The sequence below is a fragment of the Molossus molossus genome, unplaced genomic scaffold (genome assembly GCF_014108415.1).
Source record: "Molossus molossus isolate mMolMol1 unplaced genomic scaffold, mMolMol1.p scaffold_m16_p_2, whole genome shotgun sequence".
In the NCBI taxonomy this organism is placed as follows: domain Eukaryota; kingdom Metazoa; phylum Chordata; class Mammalia; order Chiroptera; family Molossidae; genus Molossus; species Molossus molossus.
The window spans coordinates 144,751,690-144,771,248 of NW_023425355.1; the positions used below are offsets into that span (position 1 = coordinate 144,751,690).

At 57.3% G+C, this 19,559-nt stretch overlaps 1 protein-coding gene across 1 annotated transcript in view; it reads left to right on the forward strand.

Moving 5' to 3' along the window:
- The first annotated feature begins 1,216 nt into the window (after positions 1 to 1,216).
- Positions 1,217 to 19,559, forward strand: part of ANOS1 (anosmin 1) — a 163,637-nt gene continuing 145,294 nt past the window's right edge. Inside the window, exon 1 of the mRNA XM_036271760.1 lies at positions 1,217 to 1,423. Coding sequence (XP_036127653.1) covers positions 1,217 to 1,423 — 207 coding nt within the window. The remainder of the gene's footprint in view (positions 1,424 to 19,559) is intronic.

Below are 19,559 nucleotides of genomic sequence, written 5' to 3' on the forward strand. Positions count from 1 at the left end.
AGGACATGCCGGGTGAGCAAGCTGCCGGGAAGGTTACAGCAGGGGGTCGGCGGGCAAGTTCACCGTTGAGAAGGCGGAAGCAAGAGGCTTTGGGCCGCCCTGGCCGGGTGCCTAGTGGTTAGCGCATTGGCCTCACAGGGAAGGGTTGCAGGTTCCATTCCTGGACAAGGGCACCTACCTGGGTTGCAGGGGTCATCCCTGACCTGGTGGGGATGCATTTGGGAGGCAACCAATCGCTGAGAGAGAGAGACCTCCATGTTTCTCTCCGTCCCCCCCCACCCCAAACATCAATGGAAAAAAATATTCTCAGGTGAGGGTTAAAACAAGAGAGACTTAGGGCGGATACAGGGAGTTCGGGGCAGATTCAGTCCTGAGTGACTCACGCCAGCGAGAGGGGCCCTGAGGACGCGGGTGTGGCTGTGCTGACAGTGTCCAAGGCTGTGCTCCAGGAGGGTCTGGGTCACCAGAGGGAGGGCGGCAGGCAGGGGGAGCGAGGGCGGAAAGAAGGAAACCTAGAAAGAAGGAAGCGGGAGGGAGGGCTGGAGGCAGGGAGCACGAGATGGGGACGACAGGAAGGGAGGACGCGTCAAATGTCCACACCTGGCCTCCGTGTCCCTCCCTCTTCTCAGTTCTGTTCCGTGGCCCTGCCCACGGCTTGGGCCAAGGGCAGTTCAACACGCCCACGTGTGGGCGCAGCGGGCGCCCGGGATGGGGTGGTGGCGGGAAGCCCTTCGCTGTTCTGTCGCCCTCAGGGGTCCGAGACCCTTCTCTCCAGGCAGCACCTTCCACCCCAGGCCCGGGTTTGTTCACACCTGACGCTGATCTGGACGGCGGGGCCGGAAGGAGCGAATGCGGACGGTGGGGGAGCCCGTGTGGGGCACCGACCACCCGGGCACGAGCGCGCGGTGGAGACCGGGTCACCGTCGCCCCCCCCTTGGAGAGCCCGGGCGAACACCCGGAGACCTGCCCACAGCTCCCCGCCCGGCCCTCCTGTCACTCACTTTCCTTTCAGCCAATGGCGCGGCCGCCTGTCACCCTCACCCCGCCCCTCGAGGCCGCGCCGGGAGGGAGGCCGGCCCGGAGCGCCGGGGCCGGAGTTGAATGATTGAACTTTCCAGCTCAGTTGCAGCGGCCGCGAGGTCCCCGGCAGTGCGGCCCCGGCGCGGAGCTGGGAGGCTCGGCCAGCGCCCCGCACCCGCGCCCGCCACCCGCAGCCATGGTGCCCCGGGAGCCCGGCGCGGCCCTGACCCTCCGCCTCTGCCTGGCGGTGTTCGTGGTCGGCCTGGCGGCCCGCCCCGGCGCGGAGGCAGCGCGGCGGCCGGACGAGTCGCTGTCGGCCGGGAGCGTCCAGCGCGCCCGCTGCGCCTCCAGGTGCCTCAGCCTGCAGATCACGCGCATCTCCGCGTTCTTCCAGCACTTTCAGGTACGGGGACCGCCGCGCGCCCGCGCCGCGCGGAGCTGCGGGCCGCGCGGGGGGCGCCCTGGGGCGCGCGCCTCCGCCCGGCGTCCGAACTTCTCGCCCAGCGCGGCCGGCTGCTCCGCTGTCCCTCCGCAGTCCGGGTGCTCGAACCCGCCTTTCCAGCCTCCTCCCTGCTCCCGAGAGCACCAGGAAGGCGCAGCCTGCTCCCCAACTCCCTTCTCCTGGGCGGCAAACCGAGGGCGATGTCTTTCGGGAGGGAGCGCAGTTGTGCGGATTCCAAGGGTGGGTTCGTTTCTCCGGACGGAGGCGCGCGGGACTGGAGGCTGGTGGCGAGTCCCGGGAACCCCCGCGCGCTCCGGGGCCCTCGGCGCCGCGGGCACAGCGAGCAAGGTGGGGAGGCGCGCCCGGAGACCCGCGCACCGGGCCCAGCCCCGCAGGTGCCCGCGGGCCAATCCTTGAAGCCTCCACACTCGGCGGGCCCGGAGCTCGCGGCCCACCCTCCGAGCCCCAGGCGGGGAACTCCGCCAAGCCGTGTGCTCCAGAGTGTGTGTCGCTGGCTGTGCGGCCCCTCTTCACAGCCCCGAAGCTTCAAGCCTTCAAGTCTTGCCAGTGAAGAGCGTGGGGAGGAAGGGAAGAGATGGAGGGCATACGCGCCCCGAGGGGCCGTGTTTGGGTGCTCCCAGAGAGTCCTGGTGTATCAGCCCACGCCTCCCAGCGCGTGTGTGGGAGGTTCAGGGAAAAGCGCGCTTGGCGCTTGTGGAGGGGCTTCCCCGGGCGGGGACCCCCGCGGGACCCGACGTGGGACTAGAGTGGCGGGCGCCAGGACTAGACGGAGGCGCATCGCGCGGCTGCCTTCCCCAGGGCCCCGGGGCGCGCGCACTGAAATCTTTCTCGCCGACGCCCGTTTCTCTCGTCTGCCAATTCTCTCCCGGGCCTTCTGGCCTCCACCCTCAGCTGCTCACCTGTTGTATGGCCCTGGCTTCTCGCCGCAGGCACCACGGCCGAGGCCAGGAGGAGAGGGCGTGGGGCGGGAGGGCCTCCCGGGGCTTCCAAGAACAAGTCCTCCGCCCTTAAGAAACACGCGGCTGGAGCAGAGGGCCCCCCAAGGGGCCTGGGAATTAAGCAGCTAGAGGAGGCAATTGTAATGACCTGGAGTTTGGGACGAATCTCGGGGGTGGGGGTGGGGTGGATGATCACCCTAGGATGTTAAAACATTCAAGCAGCTCGCGAAGTTAGCTTCCCCGAGCGATTCTGTTTGTTCTCAAGCAGAGTCTCGTGGGCTCACTGACCGGCGGCTCTGCGCTCCTCCTGGGTCTTGGGGCCGGGAAAGAGGTCTCCTCTCCCTGTCCTCTCCCGCGGTGACATTCCGCGGGCATCCTGGAGGGGGGCCCTGCCCGCCACCTGGTTCCAAGGCCACCCGGCTACCCTGCCCGTCCCCCTGGGGAGAAGAAGCTGCCCGGTGCTTTCAACAACAGCAAACGCAACAAAATTGCGCGGCCCATTCCCGGGGAGAAAAGTATCTTTTCCTTTCTTTCTGTGTCTTTTTCTTGAGCTGCCAGTCGCTGTAATTTATTTGTGTTACAGTATCAGCGGCTCAAGCTGCCGGCTTAGATCAAGCCAATTCCCCGGGCAGGGCTGTTCTTGTGGTCTGCGGGCAAGACCGCCCTTCGGAAGGAAAACTGCTCGCAGAACACACCTCGCCGGAGAATCCTGATTACGTGTTAATGAGCGGGGGTGAAGTCAGCTGCAAATTACCCGGTTAGGAATTAATAACTGCCGGTTTCGCAAGCCATTGCCAGGCCCCTCCGGGAGGGTTACCCCTCACCTGCAGCAGCCTCCGGTTCGTCCAGATTGCAGGGATTGAGGCTCCCCGAGATCCGACGACAGCGGCAGCCTCTCCTTATAAACTGTCCGCCCCCTCGGAATAGAACTGGGGGGAACTGCAGGGACCAGGCTGCGCCGACTCATTCCCCTGCACCTGGCCTTGATTACTGGGCTAGGGATGCCTTTGAAGGTCCCCCTCTACCAGGCCGCCCACCTCACCCACATGCCGAGGCGGCCCTGCAGAGGCTGTTTCTGGAGCTGACCTCTGACCTTGCCCATCTCCCTGGTTCAGGGCTCTCTGCAAGGATGGGGGCAGGAGGCCCACCCAGGGCGGCCTCAGGTTGCAGGCTGCCAGGCTGTGGCCGCTGAGAACCAGCCTCGTGCTCGTGGTGTGCGCAGACTCAGCCCAGGGGCCGGGACCTGGAGGAGCTGGCTGCTCAGGAGGCTGGAGGCTAATTGTCCCCAGTCCCCGCTGGTGGCTGGTGCCATTTGCAGGCCAGCCTGGTGCCCTGCTGCAGCCAGAGGGCCGGGGGGGGGGGGAGGGCACATGCTGCTGTCAGGTATGCAGGCTGGGCCGGCTTCAGCTGCCAACCAGGTGGCTGTCATCCAGGCCTCTCAGCACAAGGGATTCGCTACTGATGCGTGCTCATGGGAACGGTGACAGGGGCCCCTGAGTTACTGGGCCCTGCCCCTGGACCTGGAGGAGCTTAGCATTTTACACCGAAAGGGTGACCCCTGGACCTGCATCGTGTCACCACGGAACGCTGCCCCTCCGTGTGACGAGACACGTACAAGTGAGCACCTCACCCGTACCAGGGGCCAGCTCTGTGAGGCTGAGTGCAGGCGTCTGGCAGGGGGCCAAGCCAAGTTCTCACGTGTCACGTCCGCGTGGCTACAATCCTGCCAGCGGAGGTGGTGGGAAGGGCATCCCTGCGCCCGGGAAGGAGGGTGAGGTCGGTGCGCGGATACAGAGCACGGACGTGGCTTTGGAGCCGGGCGGGTCTGCTCTGCACTGCGCTCTGCCGCCTTGCGGGGGGCGGCCTGGGGGATCGGACCTCCCGGCCTCTCCGTGTCCAGTGCGAGACGGGCAGCTGCCCGGGGATGCTGAGCGTGTCGGGATGTGAGCGTGTGGTCACACGGGCGCGGGTCACGGGGCGGTTCCTGGGGGCCAGCCACTGGGGCAGGGAGAGCCGAGACGGTGGCTGGTCATGCAGCCCACAGACTGCGGGGCTGGGTTCTGTGAGGGCAGCCACTGGTTTGGGGGTGTGTTTGCATCTTTAGGACTTTATTGGTTAGTCAGTGAATTGACTGACCCTCTGATTTGGGGGACCCAGAGTGAAATGAAGAATGTTGGTTTATTACTCAAAGAGCAGAAAAAAGGTGTTCAAGGAACTAAAATGTGACACATTTTTCTCTCCCTGGGGGCCCTCTCCCGGGGGCCCTCTCTCCTCCTCCCGGGGCCCCTCTCTCCTCCCCCCGGGGCCCCTCTCTCCTTTCCCCGGGGCCCTCTCCCCTCCTCCCGGTGCTCAGTGGCAATGTGAGTGTTCTCAGTCGGGAGCGTGGACTTGCCGGCGCGGCGTGATTTCGCCCCCCACCTGTTCAGGGCGTGTTCCATGCACGGGTCCCACCATCACGGCCGTCTGTGTGTCCTGGCCCTTCCTGCAGGTTGTCTGCATGGCTGGGGGACAAGCGGAAGCCAGACGCAGGAGGTGGGACAGAGGAAGAGAGGACCCCGAAGTGCCCAGTGTGGGGTGGGACAGGCCTTCCTAGGTCCCCGGGGTCTGGCGAGCGCGTTTCCAGCCCGGACATGGCTCTTGCCTGGTGCCCTAAGCTGCCAGCTGTGGGCCCATGGCCTGGCACCTTCTGCCAGGCAGAGCCTCGGGAAGTCCTGCCAGGGGTCTGCCCCCCACTGCTTAGCCTGAAGCATGCAGGCCACCCCAGGTGTATCGCGGCCCCTCACTGGGTGCAGCTGGGCGTGGACACGAGGGACCAGTGACAGGCTTCTTCCTGTGGTCTCGTGGGTGCCGGCTGGCCGCCCATCGAACACAGCGTGGTGCCACCACATGGGACGAGGGCAGCGGCCCCTGAGTGCTGGGACACCTCAGGGCACGCATTCTCCACACGGCCTCCTGGCCCCTGCGCCCAGCGCCCTGCAGGGGCCGAATGTGGCGGTGACGGGCGAGGAGGGGGAGTTGGATGAGGACTGGGGTGCCAGGGAGCAGGGGGCCAAGAACTGGGAGGTGAGGGGACAGTGGGCAGCAGAGTCTGTGTGATCTGAAGCTCCAAGGCCCCAGAAGGTGCACCAGCACCCGCCAGACCACCTACTAACCCGGGCTCCAAGGGAGAACCATCGGAGTTCCATATGGCAGCCACGGGGCAGGAACCCAGGCGGGGTCCCCCTTCTGAGCCTGGTCTGCGTGCACAGCTCGTGGGAGGGTCGCCCCTTGGCATGGTGGCCGTCCGTGCCCACGATGTGGGTGTGAGCTTACAGTACCCGCCTGCTTGCGTGGGACTAACCTGCTCTACTCTATGTTCTTTTCTATTTTTATTTATTTTTTATTCTCACCCGAGGACATTTCTGCATTTATCTTCAGATAGAACAGGAGGGAGAGAGGCAGGAAGAGGGAGAGAGAAACATCGACGTGAGAGAGACACATCGACTGGCTGCCACCACACGACCCCAACTGGGGCCGGGACAAACTGCAGCGGAGGTCCGTGCCCTCAGCGGGAACCGAACCGGGGCCTCTCTGGTCCGCGGGCCATCGTGGCCAGGGCGCGCTGCGTTCTTGACGTCGCTGGGAGAGTACAGAGCAGGGGAGCGGGGAGATTGTGCCTGAAAACAGCTGTCTCTGTCAGCGGCTCCTTTCCCTGGAGAGACGCCCTGCCTTGTGCTCTTGGGACACTCCTGGGGGACACCACGCACGTGACAGCGACGAGCTGGCCTGGGCGCCTGCCATGGGGCCCCTCCACCTCGGACCAGCGCGCCTGCCACTGAGCCTTCCCCGGCCTCTGTTCCCGAAGGAGACTGGACGGCACAGGCTGGGGGACACGGGCCCGGAGGGACACCGCCCGGTCTGGGCCAGGATTCGCAGCGGCAGGGATCTTGCTGGCACAGAAGCAGAGCCTTGCTGGCCGCCTCGTCGGCCCCCTCGGGGGAACGAGACTATTAGGAGTGTGGAGAGATTCCTGATTCCTGGGACACCCTTCACCTGCAGGGAGCTGGTTCCATGGGGCTCTTCCTGAGAGTAATTGGAAGCTGTTGTTTTTGGCAGGAGAGGGAGCTAAGCTGGTGATTAACTCCTATTGAGGAGCAGCCTCTCCTCCAAGAAAAATAAACAAACAATTAAGACATCAGAAGCCCTGAGCAGCCCCGCCGGATCCTTGGAGGCCTGGGTGTGTCACCCCGTGGAGAGGTGCCTGCTGGGCCGGCCAGGTGTTTGGAGAGCACCCCCCCCCCCCAAGATGGGCCATCCGCAGGCTCCAACCTGGTAGTCCCTGCCTGGGTCACTGCATCTCCCTGTGTTCCTGAGAATTCCGGACTGTGACCCACACTAAACAGAAGGTGACGACTGGTGGCCACTTTCCATGTTTTTGATACAGCATTTCTCCTGGAACGTGATTTTATTTGTATTTATTTGTATTTATTTATTTTATCCTCACCCGAGGACATTTTTCCATTTTTTGTTCAGGTAGAGTGGGAGGGAGGGAGGGAGGGAGAGAGAGAGAGAGAGAGAGGAGGAGAGAGAGAGAGAGAGAAACATCGATGTGAAGGGACACATCGAGTGGCTGCCACCTGCACGACCAACCAGGGCCGGGGACAAACTGCAACCGAGGTACGTGCCCTTAGCGGGAACCGAACCCGGGTCTCTCTGGACCGCAGGCCGACGCTCTAACCGCTGAGCCACACCGGCCAGGGCAAGTGGTTCAGTTCTTTATTGACTGTATTATAGAAGGGAAATGCTGCATGTATATTTATACTTACATATTTACAGTGTGTGTGTGTCTTTGGAGGCCTAGATTAAAACATTAATGTTATTGGTGCAGGTGGTCACACCTCGGAAACCCTGTCATCCATGGGAGGTGACCCCTATGGAACGGCATCCCCAGATGTCATGGGGACCCTCCCCTGGGCGTGGACTCGGGGGCCGGCAGAGAGACTGGAAGGTGTTCAGGGGCCTGCGGGCGCTCACTCAGCAGTGGGCGTGTCCATGTCAGTGCACGGCTGTCCCGAAACCGGACTCACCTGGGGACGAGGGTGGGGGCTGGGGGCACCAATCAGCGGGGCCTGTCCCTGTGATCAGAAGAGTTCTGGTAGATGAGAATGAGGCCCCGGCCCGCCCGGTGCAGTGATGGTCTCACTGAGCCCGTGGGTGCTCTGTCTGCGCCCGTGGGTGCTCTGTCTGAGTCTCTGGGTGCTCAGTCTGAGCCCGTGGGTGCTCTGTCTGACCCGAGGGTGCTCAGTCTGATCCATGGGTGCTCTGTCTGATCCGTGGGTGCTCAGTCTGAGCCCGTGGGTGCTCTGTCTGACCCGTGGGTGCTCTGTCTGACCCGAGGGTGCTCAGTCTGGGCCCGTGGGTGCTCTGTCTGACCCGAGGGTGCTCAGTCTGATCCGTGGGTGCTCTGTCTGGGCCCATGGGTGCTCAGTCTGATCCGTGGGTGCTCTGTCTGAGCCCGTGGGTGCTCTGTCTGACCCAAGGGTGCTCAGTCTGATCCGTGGATGCTCTGTCTGACCTGAGGGTGCTCAGTCTGAACCATGGGTGCTCAGTCTGATCCGTGGGTGCTCTGTCTGAGCCCGTGGGTGCTCTGTCTGACCCGAGGGTGCTCAGTCTGATCTGTGGGTGCTCTGTCTGAGTCTCTGGGTGCTCAGTCTGATCCGTGGGTGCTCAGTCTGAGCCCGTGGGTGCTCTGTCTGACCCGAGGGTGCTCAGTCTGGGCCCATGGGTGCTCAGTCTGATCCGTGGGTGCTCTGTCTGAGCCCGTGGGTGCTCTGTCTGACCCGAGGGTGCTCAGTCTGATCTGTGGGTGCTCTGTCTGAGTCTCTGGGTGCTCAGTCTGATCCGTGGGTGCTCTGTCTGGGCCCGTGGGTGCTCTGTCTGACCCGAGGGTGCTCAGTCTGATCCGTGGGTGCTCTGTCTGACCCGAGGGTGTTCAGTCTGGGCCCATGGGTGCTCAGTCTGATCCGTGGGTGCTCAGTCTGAGCCCGTGGGTGCTCTGTCTGACCCGAGGGTGCTCAGTCTGATCCGTGGGTGCTCTGTCTGACCCGAGGGTGTTCAGTCTGGGCCCATGGGTGCTCAGTCTGATCCGTGGGTACTCAGTCTGATCCGTGGGTGCTCAGTCTGAGCCCGTGGGTGCTCTGTCTGACCCGAGGGTGCTCAGTCTGATCCGTGGGTGCTCTGTCTGGGCCCGTGGGTGCTCTGTCTGACCCGAGGGTGCTCAGTCTGATCCGTGGGTGCTCTGTCTGGGCCCATGGGTGATCAGTCTGATCCGTGGGTGCTCAGTCTGACCCGTGGCTGCTCGGCCTGAGCTCTGTCCTCCGTTGTGCTCCTCAGCCGTGCCCCTGGACCCCGCGTGTGAAAGTGTGCTCTCTGCCAACACATGGCCCTTGTTAAGTGTGACCTGGGTTTGCCCTCTGCATCCATCAGACACCCCTGAGCCTTTCAAGCCCAGATCGGCGTGCGGCCGCCCGTGTCATTCGAGTAGGCGGCTAAACGCACATTCAGGGCACGGCTGTTATCTCTGTCCCATCGTGTTAGGAAAAAGTGTGATTTCCTTCAGAGCCTCTGACATACTGAGCATAGGTCCAAGACACCCCCTCCTCAGGAGAGGCTGTTGGTGACCTTCTGTCCCTCGGCCCGCCAACCCCGCTCCTGTATCAGCGCTAATTGCTCACAGCTGCCCCTGGGGGTGGCCCTTTGCCCTGTGGCACCATCTCTCCAGAAGGGCGGAGCCCCCTGCCCCTGGATGCTGCAGACCATGAGTGTGGGCTCTGCCCAGGGGACAGAGGAGGCCAGGCCACGGGGTCGGCTCTTTGGAGCCATGGATGTCCCCACCCATTGCGTGGGACCAGGTTCAGGCAGGTCACCGCTGAGACCAGGGCGTCCCTACTCAGCTCCTTCTGCCCCCCCCCCCGAGCTCCACCCAACGTGCCAGACCCCAGAGCCCTTGGCTGCCCTTGTTTCCAGGAGACCAGTCCCAGCGGCTTCCTCCCGAGACGGGGCATCCAAGTGGGCACCTCCGAGGTTCCCATTAGACAGTGGACACTTGCAGAGACGGGCATCCAAGTGGGCACCTCCGAGGTTCCCAGTGGGCAGCGATGCTTGCAGAGCCCGAGCCTTCAGGCAGTGGGCCCAGCAGGACCCGTTCTCACAGCCTCCGTTATGTTCCTCCCGGTGCCTTCAAAACACCTGGGGCCACAGTGTTCAACAGGCCAAGACGGACAGTCAGAGCGTCTGGTCTGATTTGTTTCTCCTCCTTCTCCTGGTCTCCTCCTCCTCCTCCCCTCCACCTCCATGTCTCCTCCTCCTCCTCCTCCTTCCCCTCCTACTCCTCCTCCTCCCCTCCACCTCCATGTCTCCTCCTCCTTCACCTTCCCCTCCTCCTCCTCCTCCTCCTCCTCCTTCCCCTCCTCCTCCTCCTCCCCTCCACCTCCATGTCTCCTCCATGCCGCCTCCTCCTCCTTCCCCTCCTCCTCCTTCTCCTCCTCCGTCTCCTCCTCCTCCACCTCCATGTCTCCTCCATGCCTCCTCCTCCTCCTTCCCCTCCTCCTCCTCCTCCCCTCCACCTCCATGTCTCCTCCATGCCGCCTCCTCCTCCTTCCCCTCCTCCTCCTTCTCCTCCTCCGTCTCCTCCTCCTCCACCTCCATGTCTCCTCCATGCCTCCTCCTCCTCCTTCCCCTCCTCCCCCTCCTCCTCCCCCTCCTCCTCCTCCTCCTCCTCCTCCAAGCTGTGATTGGAATTGTTTCTGTCTCCTGATGATTTCAGTAAAAAGATTTCCGCTCCTGAGCTCAGGACATCAGCCCACCGTGGTCCTTCACCACCTGAATTCAGCGCCATGTGAGAAGTACATGCTGTCAGAGGCAGTGTGGCCTGGTCGTGGGGAGTGACCCGTGCATGGGCTGAGGGGACGTCTGCCTGGCAGGTCTGGGAAGATGACGGAGGACCCCAGGGCTCAGGTGTTCCCCACCGGTGCATGTACTCAGCAGGACCCAGGGGAGCCCCACCCCCGGGCCTAGAATGTCCCCACGTCCTGAAAACATTGCTCACAGGTTTGAAAGGGGAGAGTGGGCGACTCCCTGGCGGTGCAGAAGGTCCCACCGAAGGAGCTGTCCCTGGGAGGCAGGGAGTCAGGACCTACAGGACTGTCCACAGCTCACTTTCACGGTGGAGCCCTGTCCGAGCCCAGGCTGGGGACCTGCTCCGAGGGGCCCGCTGTCCCGATGGGCCGGCGGTGAGCAGACGGCTTCGTTCCACAAGGACAGGACAGGGTCGCTTGTGCCAGATCTGGGGCCAGGGGCTCATCCCTGTTGGGAGTGTCCTGGGGAGACCGTACCCCTGGCGAGACCTCACTGGGCTGAGCCTCCGAACTGGCCTTCCTCCGGTACTGGCCCTCAGCGGGCACCCTGGCACTCCCTGATGGGGGCCGTCACATGGCTGGAGTCTGCTCTGCAGGGCAGGTGACGACCAGGGAGGTGATCACACCTGAGCTGTGTGCACAGTGACTGGTTCCGGCTGACCTGGCGGGACCTGGGTCCACCCCCCGAGCATGCTTTCCACATGGCCGTTATGGAGACCCTGCCGGCCCCCAAGAGGGAGCCCCAAATGAGCATAGGAAGGTGGAGGAAGGAGGCGCCGTGGCCTGCGGGGACCCCGTTTGGGTTAGTGGGGTGCTCGGCCGGAAGTAACTCTCCCGACGACAGGGCCACAATATTCCCGCTGCAGTGTATACCGTCTGCGTGCTGACAAGTGATCTATTTGACCTTCGCGGTAACTGGGAGCTCGGGGGGGGGGGTCCCTTTTCTCTCCCGGAGGAGACACTGAAGGTCGGGAATTGCGGTCACCAAGGCCCCACAGCAGAGACTCAGCCCTAATTGTCCCGGTCCCAAATATTTACGTGGAGTAGCCCTGCTGTCTCGAATGTCAGCAGTGTGGGGACAGCGTGCACACACCCAGCGTGCTGTCACAGAGCGCGGTGTGTGTGGGGTGACGGAGTCTTCCGGCGTCTCCGTGGCCGCTGGAGGCGCACTGGTGTGTACACCGAGGCAGGCCGGGCGGAACGGCTGCACCCCGAGCGGGGCCCTTGCAAACTGCCCGTCGGCCAACGCCACCCCATCCAGCTTCCCCCGCGTGCTCTCCCACCGTGACAGCCCAGCAGACGGTCCTCTTCCTGACATCTTAGCTTCTGGGCACCCAGAGTGACAAGAGTTTCCTGCCCCCAGGAGAACGTTTTCTACCGGAGAGAGTCAGATATTTAAGCAAATAATTGCCAAGAGCTGTTGTGCAAGTGAAAAAAGACACCATGAGAACAATGGCTCATCTTTAACTCTTTATGTGGACTGGGTTAACTCATCATCATCATCAGTTCTTTTTTTTTTTTAATCCTCACCTGAGGGCATTTTTCCATTTTTTGTTCAGATAAAGTGGGAGGGAGAGAGAGAGGGAAACATCGATGTGAAAGGGACACATCGAGTGGCTGCCACCCGCACGACCCACGAGGGCCGGGGACAAACTGCAACCGAGGTACGTGCCCTTAGCGGGAACCGAACCCGGGACTCTCCGGACCGCAGGCCGACGCTCTAACCGCTGAGCCACACCGGCCAGGGCCATCGTAGGTTCTTAATGAAGACTTTTTTCCCCCTTATGGCTTGATTTTGCTTAGCCCCACCAAAACTGCCACTTGCCTACGGACTAGGAGAGTTTCCCTGGGATCCTGGCGTGTGTCCCTTCTGTTGGTTCTGGTTTGGGAGCGGGTGTGAGTGTTTACATTCCACGCTGCTTCCAGCATCTCTGTCAGATGTAAACGTTGGGTGATGAGCAATCCCAAGAACAAGAAAACTGAGAAATTCTCAAGGCTGCACGTGAAAAAATAATAGTGACGATTGGGGTCCTTGAATCCCCAAAGCGCAGAACTGTGTCCTCAGAGGGGTCTGAGAAACAGCCCCCCAAGAGGGGAAAAAGCTAACTAAAACCCTTCATTCAAATCCTGTCTACTCTTTCGTTTTCAATTGTAGCTTTTATCATTGAATAAGCCTTTTGTTCTCCAGGTTATTAATTTCCTGTCGACTTGAGAAAATAATATTCTGCTAGAGTGACCTCAACTACAAATGCTGGTGTCCCCCCAAAATGTTTATAGGGTATCTCTAGATTTGATTACATTTTTGGAAAGGAAATATATTTTAATAAACACTGGCTTTCTATAATTATTCCAAGTGTGTGTATACATTTTCTGGGACACCCTGTATATAATTTCATTTTTCACATCACTTTTTTTCTTTGAAAGCTAAGGCAGACACATGGTCACCACTGAAAAAGTCCCACAATGTATGGCGATCGGTACCTACACTCTCTGGACATGCATTTTCTGATTATGTTCACGGGATCAAGGAACATGGGGGCCAAGCAGGTGCTGGGGGGGACACTCTGCAAAGGACATGATTTTCTAACAACTTTGTTGCACAGCTGAAGCTAATAAAGCACAATCTTGCATGTAAACTGGAATTGAAAAAATTTTTTAAAATGCAAGTTTCTCCTCACTGTGGTCTCCCATGATCACTGATGCCACCTTATATTTCATGGATAATTTCCAAACAAGTGCCAACTGCATAAGTCCAGAAATGCAAACCTAAAACAGAGAGTGCGTTGAATGAAATGAGAAATGTTAATTTTGCACAGTAATTCATCAACTTCCAAAACTCATTAATCATCCCAAGAGAATGATTATAGGGACAAGAGAAATGGCGGGAATTAATTTCCTTATGCAATTTAGAGACGTTTTTCCATGGTTTGTTCTGACTTTACACCTGCACCCCCTCCCCCTCGCTATAATATTCTGATGCAGTAATAATTTATGTTTGAAACACAGCCCATGGTATCTGGGGTCTCTTCCTCTCTGCAATGCAAATGCTGTGCTTATTTAAAGACTAAGCAGGCTGCGTCCTCGGTTGGCAGGTAGCTGGCGACTTCTCTAAGGCAGAGGCTGAGAATGAGAAAGTCTAATTGCAAAACAAAATAAAGCACTCGGATTAAAGGTGATTTCACCTCTTCACGTGCCCCTACAGGGTTCATAGGGATGATTGTTCCGATGTCAAGTCGATCAGCTCTTGTTTAGTTCTGTTATAACACATAACTGAGAGAGAGCAGCCCTTCCTAGACTTAAGTGCACAGCTCAGCTCCTTCCTGTCCTTAAAAGCCTCCAGCATGGAAAGTGAGCACCCTCTTCATACTCTTGGTCGTTCTTTGCGGCCTGGAAAGAAAATTGACCAAGATTGCAAACCTAGAATACTGACAGAGATGAAGAGGACACACATCTTACATTGGCATGTCCTCCTGTCCCCCGGACAGGGTTCCAACTACAGTTATAATAATCACATGTGCAAAAAAAAAAATCACATTTCAGGGTCATGAGCTTGCTCTGCAATCAATGAACAGGATAAAAATAATAAAATGATGGTTGCCACCATCATTGTCATCATCATCATCACCACCATCACCATCATCATCACACCATCATTATCATCAACATCACCACCATCATCACTATCATCATTTTCGTCGTCATCATCATCATCACCACCATCACCATCATCATCTTCACCATCACCACCATCATCACCATCACCATCATCATCACCACCATCATATCATCACTATCATCATCACCATCACCACCATCATTATCATCACCACCATCATCAACATCATCATGATCACCATCATCATATCATCACTATCATCATCACTATCACCATCATCACCACCACCATCATTATCATCAACATTGTCACTGTCATCATCACCATCACCACCATCATCACCATCACCATCATCATCACCACCATCATATCAACATCACCACCATCACTATCATCATCATCACCATCACCATCACCATCACCACCATCATATCATCACTATCATCACCACCATCATTATCATCATCACCACCATCATCAACATCATCATGATCACCATCATCATCACCACCATCACTATCATCATCATCACCATCATCACCACCATCATTATCATCACTATCATCATCACCATCACCATCATCACCACCACCATCATTATCATCAATATTGTCACTGTCATCATCACCATCACCACCATCATTATCATCATCACCACCATCATCAACATCATCACGATCACCATCATCATCACCACCATCATCACTATCATCATCGTTGTCCTTGTCGTCGTCATCATCATCATTATCATCATCTCCTCATTTGAAATGGGGAAATGTTTCTTGAGAAATCTATGCAAACACTTTCCGTTGAGATCTGCAGGTGTCCACGCCTTCCTTCATGGCAAGCTACTTATTTTTGTCCCGCTTACTGATGTCTGACCTGTCACATGATGCCCATCTCTCCCAATGAGCAGGGTTTGGTGCACCATAGATGAGGGACCTGCTCTGAAACAAAGAGCACAAGACCACCAAGCTGTATGGACATCGGATGGTGTCCAGGCATCTTGTGGACCCTTTCTTGCCATATGGACAAGTCAAACAGAGATAGAGGTACAGACCGTGCTGGAGCATAAACTGGGGTTTGCCTCTGGAGGTGAAATGAAGTCTGTGAAGGACAAGAAGGCCAAGCTTCCGCAGAAGGGACTGGTTACCTTGAGAGTAGAAAGTAAGAGGCCGGTTGCCATGACAATGCTGTGGCCACTGCAATTCTGTTCCATTTCTTCAGCGGAAGGCAAGAAGGGCGGACTTTCCGCCATTGAAAATCATCACTTCTGGAGGTGGATGCTTTGTTTCCCATCGCCTCTTCTGCATTTTGGGCATTACAGTCCTTGAGAACAAGACCTTCACCTTTAAAATCTAAAATATCTACCCCAGAGTTCCTTTCTTGGTTATTTAGACATAGTCCATCCTCAGCAGAGGCTTGGAGGACATCCCCCCATATCCATAAAGGGAAATGCATTCTCTGTCCCAGTGTCTCACCCCCTACCTCCTCTTCCTTCCTCCTGTTCCCTTTCTCTTGTTTTGTTTTGACATTTGGCTGTACCATTTTAGGGCAGCCCAGCCAAATTCACTGGCTGATTATTCCAGAAATGGCCCACATCTGGGAACCTAATTTCCCATGAGGCCAGAATCTACAAGAGAATAGGGAACATCTTTTGTTGTTGTGGTTTTCACATTTCTGTATCCAGAATTATGACATGATGTCCTCGCAGCTGCAGAGAAGTGAAGGAGAAAGCTGGACAGAATATATTCGCTGGTCAACTATCACACTGACCACAGAAAAGCTTTAGAGGTGAGACCACATTGGAACAGACATCTGTTTGTTTTTCTGTCTCTCTGCTATTCATGCAGCATGGACTTCTATAATATATTTACTATACTTTTAGTCGTGCAAGATTTACATCCTTTAGTACCATTTATTACTCCACAATTTTGGAAAAAATAGGAAAGGGTCCTCCCATCTGAAATGAACACTAAAATATTGCTCCATGTACTGTCAATAGGTGTATTATCCATATGAGTCCAGTTTGAGGTTTGTCGGTCTTGACTCTAGTGACATTTGGGGCCATTTTCTTGGCTGCGGGGCTGTCCTGTGCATTGTGAGATGTCTGGCGCCATCTCTGGTGTGTCTACCCTCTGGATGCCAGGAGCATCCTTCCACCCCCAAAAAGAAACACATTTCTCCAGACATCGCAGTATGTGCTGTGGACTCAAATCGCCCCTGTTGAAAATCCCTGGTCTACTTCCATCTCTTTGTACTTTACATCTGCTGAATCCAGTGTCTGTCGTTCAACGTCTGTATTAGATGTGTACACTTCTACCTAAACATCATGTAGATAGGATTGTGACATGTTTAGGTATCATCTTTGAAAGAATAAACTCCAATATCCCACCCAATCAATATTCTCTTTCACTGATACCGTGGGGGTTTGGAAAGGAACTCATTCATGTCTCCACTTGAGCATGTAGAAAAGAATGAGCTACTGGTGTCTGTAAAATGCAGCAAAAAGAAACCGCTCGTGTCCTGTCGCGGACCTTCTTCCGAATGGGAACGCCCTCCTCTGTGTCTCGAGGATTCTGAAGGTACCTCAGGGCACCTGTGGTCCTGACCATCTTATAGGAAAATTGGATTTTTCGCCATCAGTAGACTAATGCAGAATGGGTCATGTTGCATGTTCTCCTATAAATACTTGCTAGGGTTTTGTGTGTGTTTGTTTTTGTAATTTGGGGAGCCAGTCCCGAAGTCTGCTCCCCTGGGAACTTCTTGCAAGCATTGTTCTTTTCCTTTCTGGAAACATTGTGTCTGGGCTTCCTTTTGGACCATCGGGGTTCTTTCGTCTCTCTCTCGGTTTGCTCACCTGCAGGGTGGTGTGTGCGGGGGATCCTGCTCCTTTGGGTGGTGCTAGGACGCCAGGCCTCTTACCTGGGGCAGAGCCTCATAGCAGGTGCTCTGCAGGGTCGTGATCCAAGTGAGTGCGGCAGAGTGAGCGCCCGGTGCTGATGATTGTGGGGTGCAGAGATGAAGCGTGTGCGCTCTTTGATCCCTGGTACTTCATGTCTGGTCTGAGAGCCAACAACAGGTCATTTAAACCCCCTGATCCCCACATGGGCCAGAGACCTCAACAGACAGCCTCACCCAGAAGTATGCGCGCCTGGGAAATGAGCCCAGGCAGATGTGCGCCACGCCCCGGGTCCTCGGGGACAGTCCTGTGACAGCAGCCAGCTGCACTGGTGGCCTGCTGGACGGCCGGAGTCCTGGACTCGGACTACACCCAGTGCTGGTGAGGACGGGGCAGCGGGGGCTCCGGCTGCGGGTGGGGGGCGCGGTGGGCGTTCCCTCCAGACCTCCGCAGGCCCTTGCCCGCATGCCGGCAGCCGCCCTCGCTGTTCCAAACGTGGGAACCGCGTCCACACGGACACGTGCACAGGGCCGGTCCAGTTCCACGCCTCGCCTCACAGGCTGGGGAGAAGCCCTCCGCAGGTGGAGGGATCTCCGAAACCATCGTGGTGTATCTGGTCCGTGGGGTATCCCTCCGCACAGACGGGACAATGCGCTGCCACGTCACAGAGGGCATGGCGGGCCCTCAAATGACGTGGCCGAGGGACAGAAGCCAGTCTGAGAAGGCCACATCCTGTGGGGTCCGGCTCTGTGTTACCCTGGAAAAGGCGAGCCAAGGAGACAGCGAAATGCCCACATTTGGGGGGTGGGGATGAGTAGGCAGAACATCGAGATGTTTGGGGTGGCGGAACCAGCCTGTGGTGCGTACGCGTCCCCCTGGTGCACACGCGTGGAGTGTCCACCACCAGAGTGACCCCTGGTGTCCACTGTGGGTTCTGGGTGGTGACCAGCGTCCGTGTAGGTGCGCCCCCTGTGATGACCATGCCCCTGGTGGGGGAGGCGGCTAATGCCAGAGGGGTCGGGGTCCAAGACCACTCTCTGTACCTTCCTCTCCATGTTGCTAAAACTGCTCTCATTATTTAAAAAAAAATAAAACGGGTAATTTTTTGAACAGTTGATCGTCCCATTTAAAACACTGAACCCTTCGAAGTGTCTTCAAAGGTGCTCAGCTCTGTAGGTCGCGGTCTGAGCCCGCGCATGCGCTTCCCCGGCCTGGAGGCCTCTGCCCATAGACGCCCAGAGAACATGTGATTGAAGCTTGACCTCCCGGGTGGATACGGGGTAAGGAGGACAGACCATCGGGTTCTGGGGCCCGCTCTCCTGTTAGGAAAGCACACCTGACTGTCCACACGCTGGGTGCTTCTAATTCTGCAGGTAACACATTTTCCTTGGAATTGGGTTTTTTTTCTTTTTGCAAACCATGGACTTTTCCTGGGGTTATTGCTCCCTCTCTGCTATCACATTTAATTCATCATGTTTTCTCAAGTGATCTCTCATTAAAACACACTCTCTTTTGAAGTTCATATTAAAATAACTCCGGATCATGATGAATGGGCTGGAATATCCGCTAAGCCGGGGCGTGATGGACTCTGCGGCCCTCTGTTTTACTTTGATTAATTATTCTGCGCTCTCTAATGAATAACACATAAATCAGCATAATGAAGAAGCATATGTCAAAGAAAACAATGTGACAAAGTCTGGCACTTACTTAAGCCCATTAAAATGGGGAAAAACATGTATTTCTAATAATTCTTTGACCTGCTTAGATTTTTTTCCCCCCCAAAAAGCAAATGAAACTTAACTCAGCTGAATCTCGCCTCTCCCAGACTGTACTGCGCTATCGCGATGATACGTTCCCCTCCGGCACTAACAGAACTTCCTGAGTGTGTTCCAAATGGTTACTCAGAGTTCCTGCAGCAGAGCAAGCAAAAATGGTCATGTTCACGTTTGGGGCGTCGTATGTTTCTCGAGGACTTTTGAGTGTTTGACAGTCATAATAGTGATACAGTTCGGTGCATTTCACCTGGGATCATACTGTTTCCATGTACTGCTAATGCTTGTGGGTAATTAGCTGGGTCTTTGAAAGCGAGCTTTGACCTCGGCTGGTCGGCGAACCCGGGTGCAGGCCGCGGCCGCCCGGTGGGAACAGCTCCCTGTAGACAAGCGATCACACCTGCCGAGGTCGGCAGCTGCCCCGTATGTCCTTTGAAAAATCGCAGGGGGAACTGAGTGCCTTTGAAGACCACTTTGCTTTTTGTCCTCAGCGTTACCCACAACAACAAAGATGTAGCGTCCTCCTGTAGACCGAGGTGAGGCGGAGGCGGAGGTGGAGCGGGGACCAGGTCGCCTGCACTGTGCTGGCGGTCATTCTCGTGAGCTCTCTCTGCTCCTGGGCGTCCCTTGGCAGGGTCAAAAGCAGATCTGGACATGGCCTCCTTGAAAATCACACACACACACACACACACACACACACACACACAGAGTATTTGATTACTTGACAAAGAACATCATCTGTTTCAATAGCTGCAGTGTGGTGAGGGGCCTGAGACGCTGGGTGAAGAACCCCGAACCTCGGAGCGAGAGGAGGGGGCATTAGAAATTCCGACTGTTCTTCAGAGTCGAGTCCAGCCAAGGCGGAGTCTCTCCTGCCTGCCCGCGGTTCGCTGTGCCCAGGGGCAGCCGCGTGGGCAGACTCGTCAGGTGACAGCAGGCCCAGAGCTCTGCGG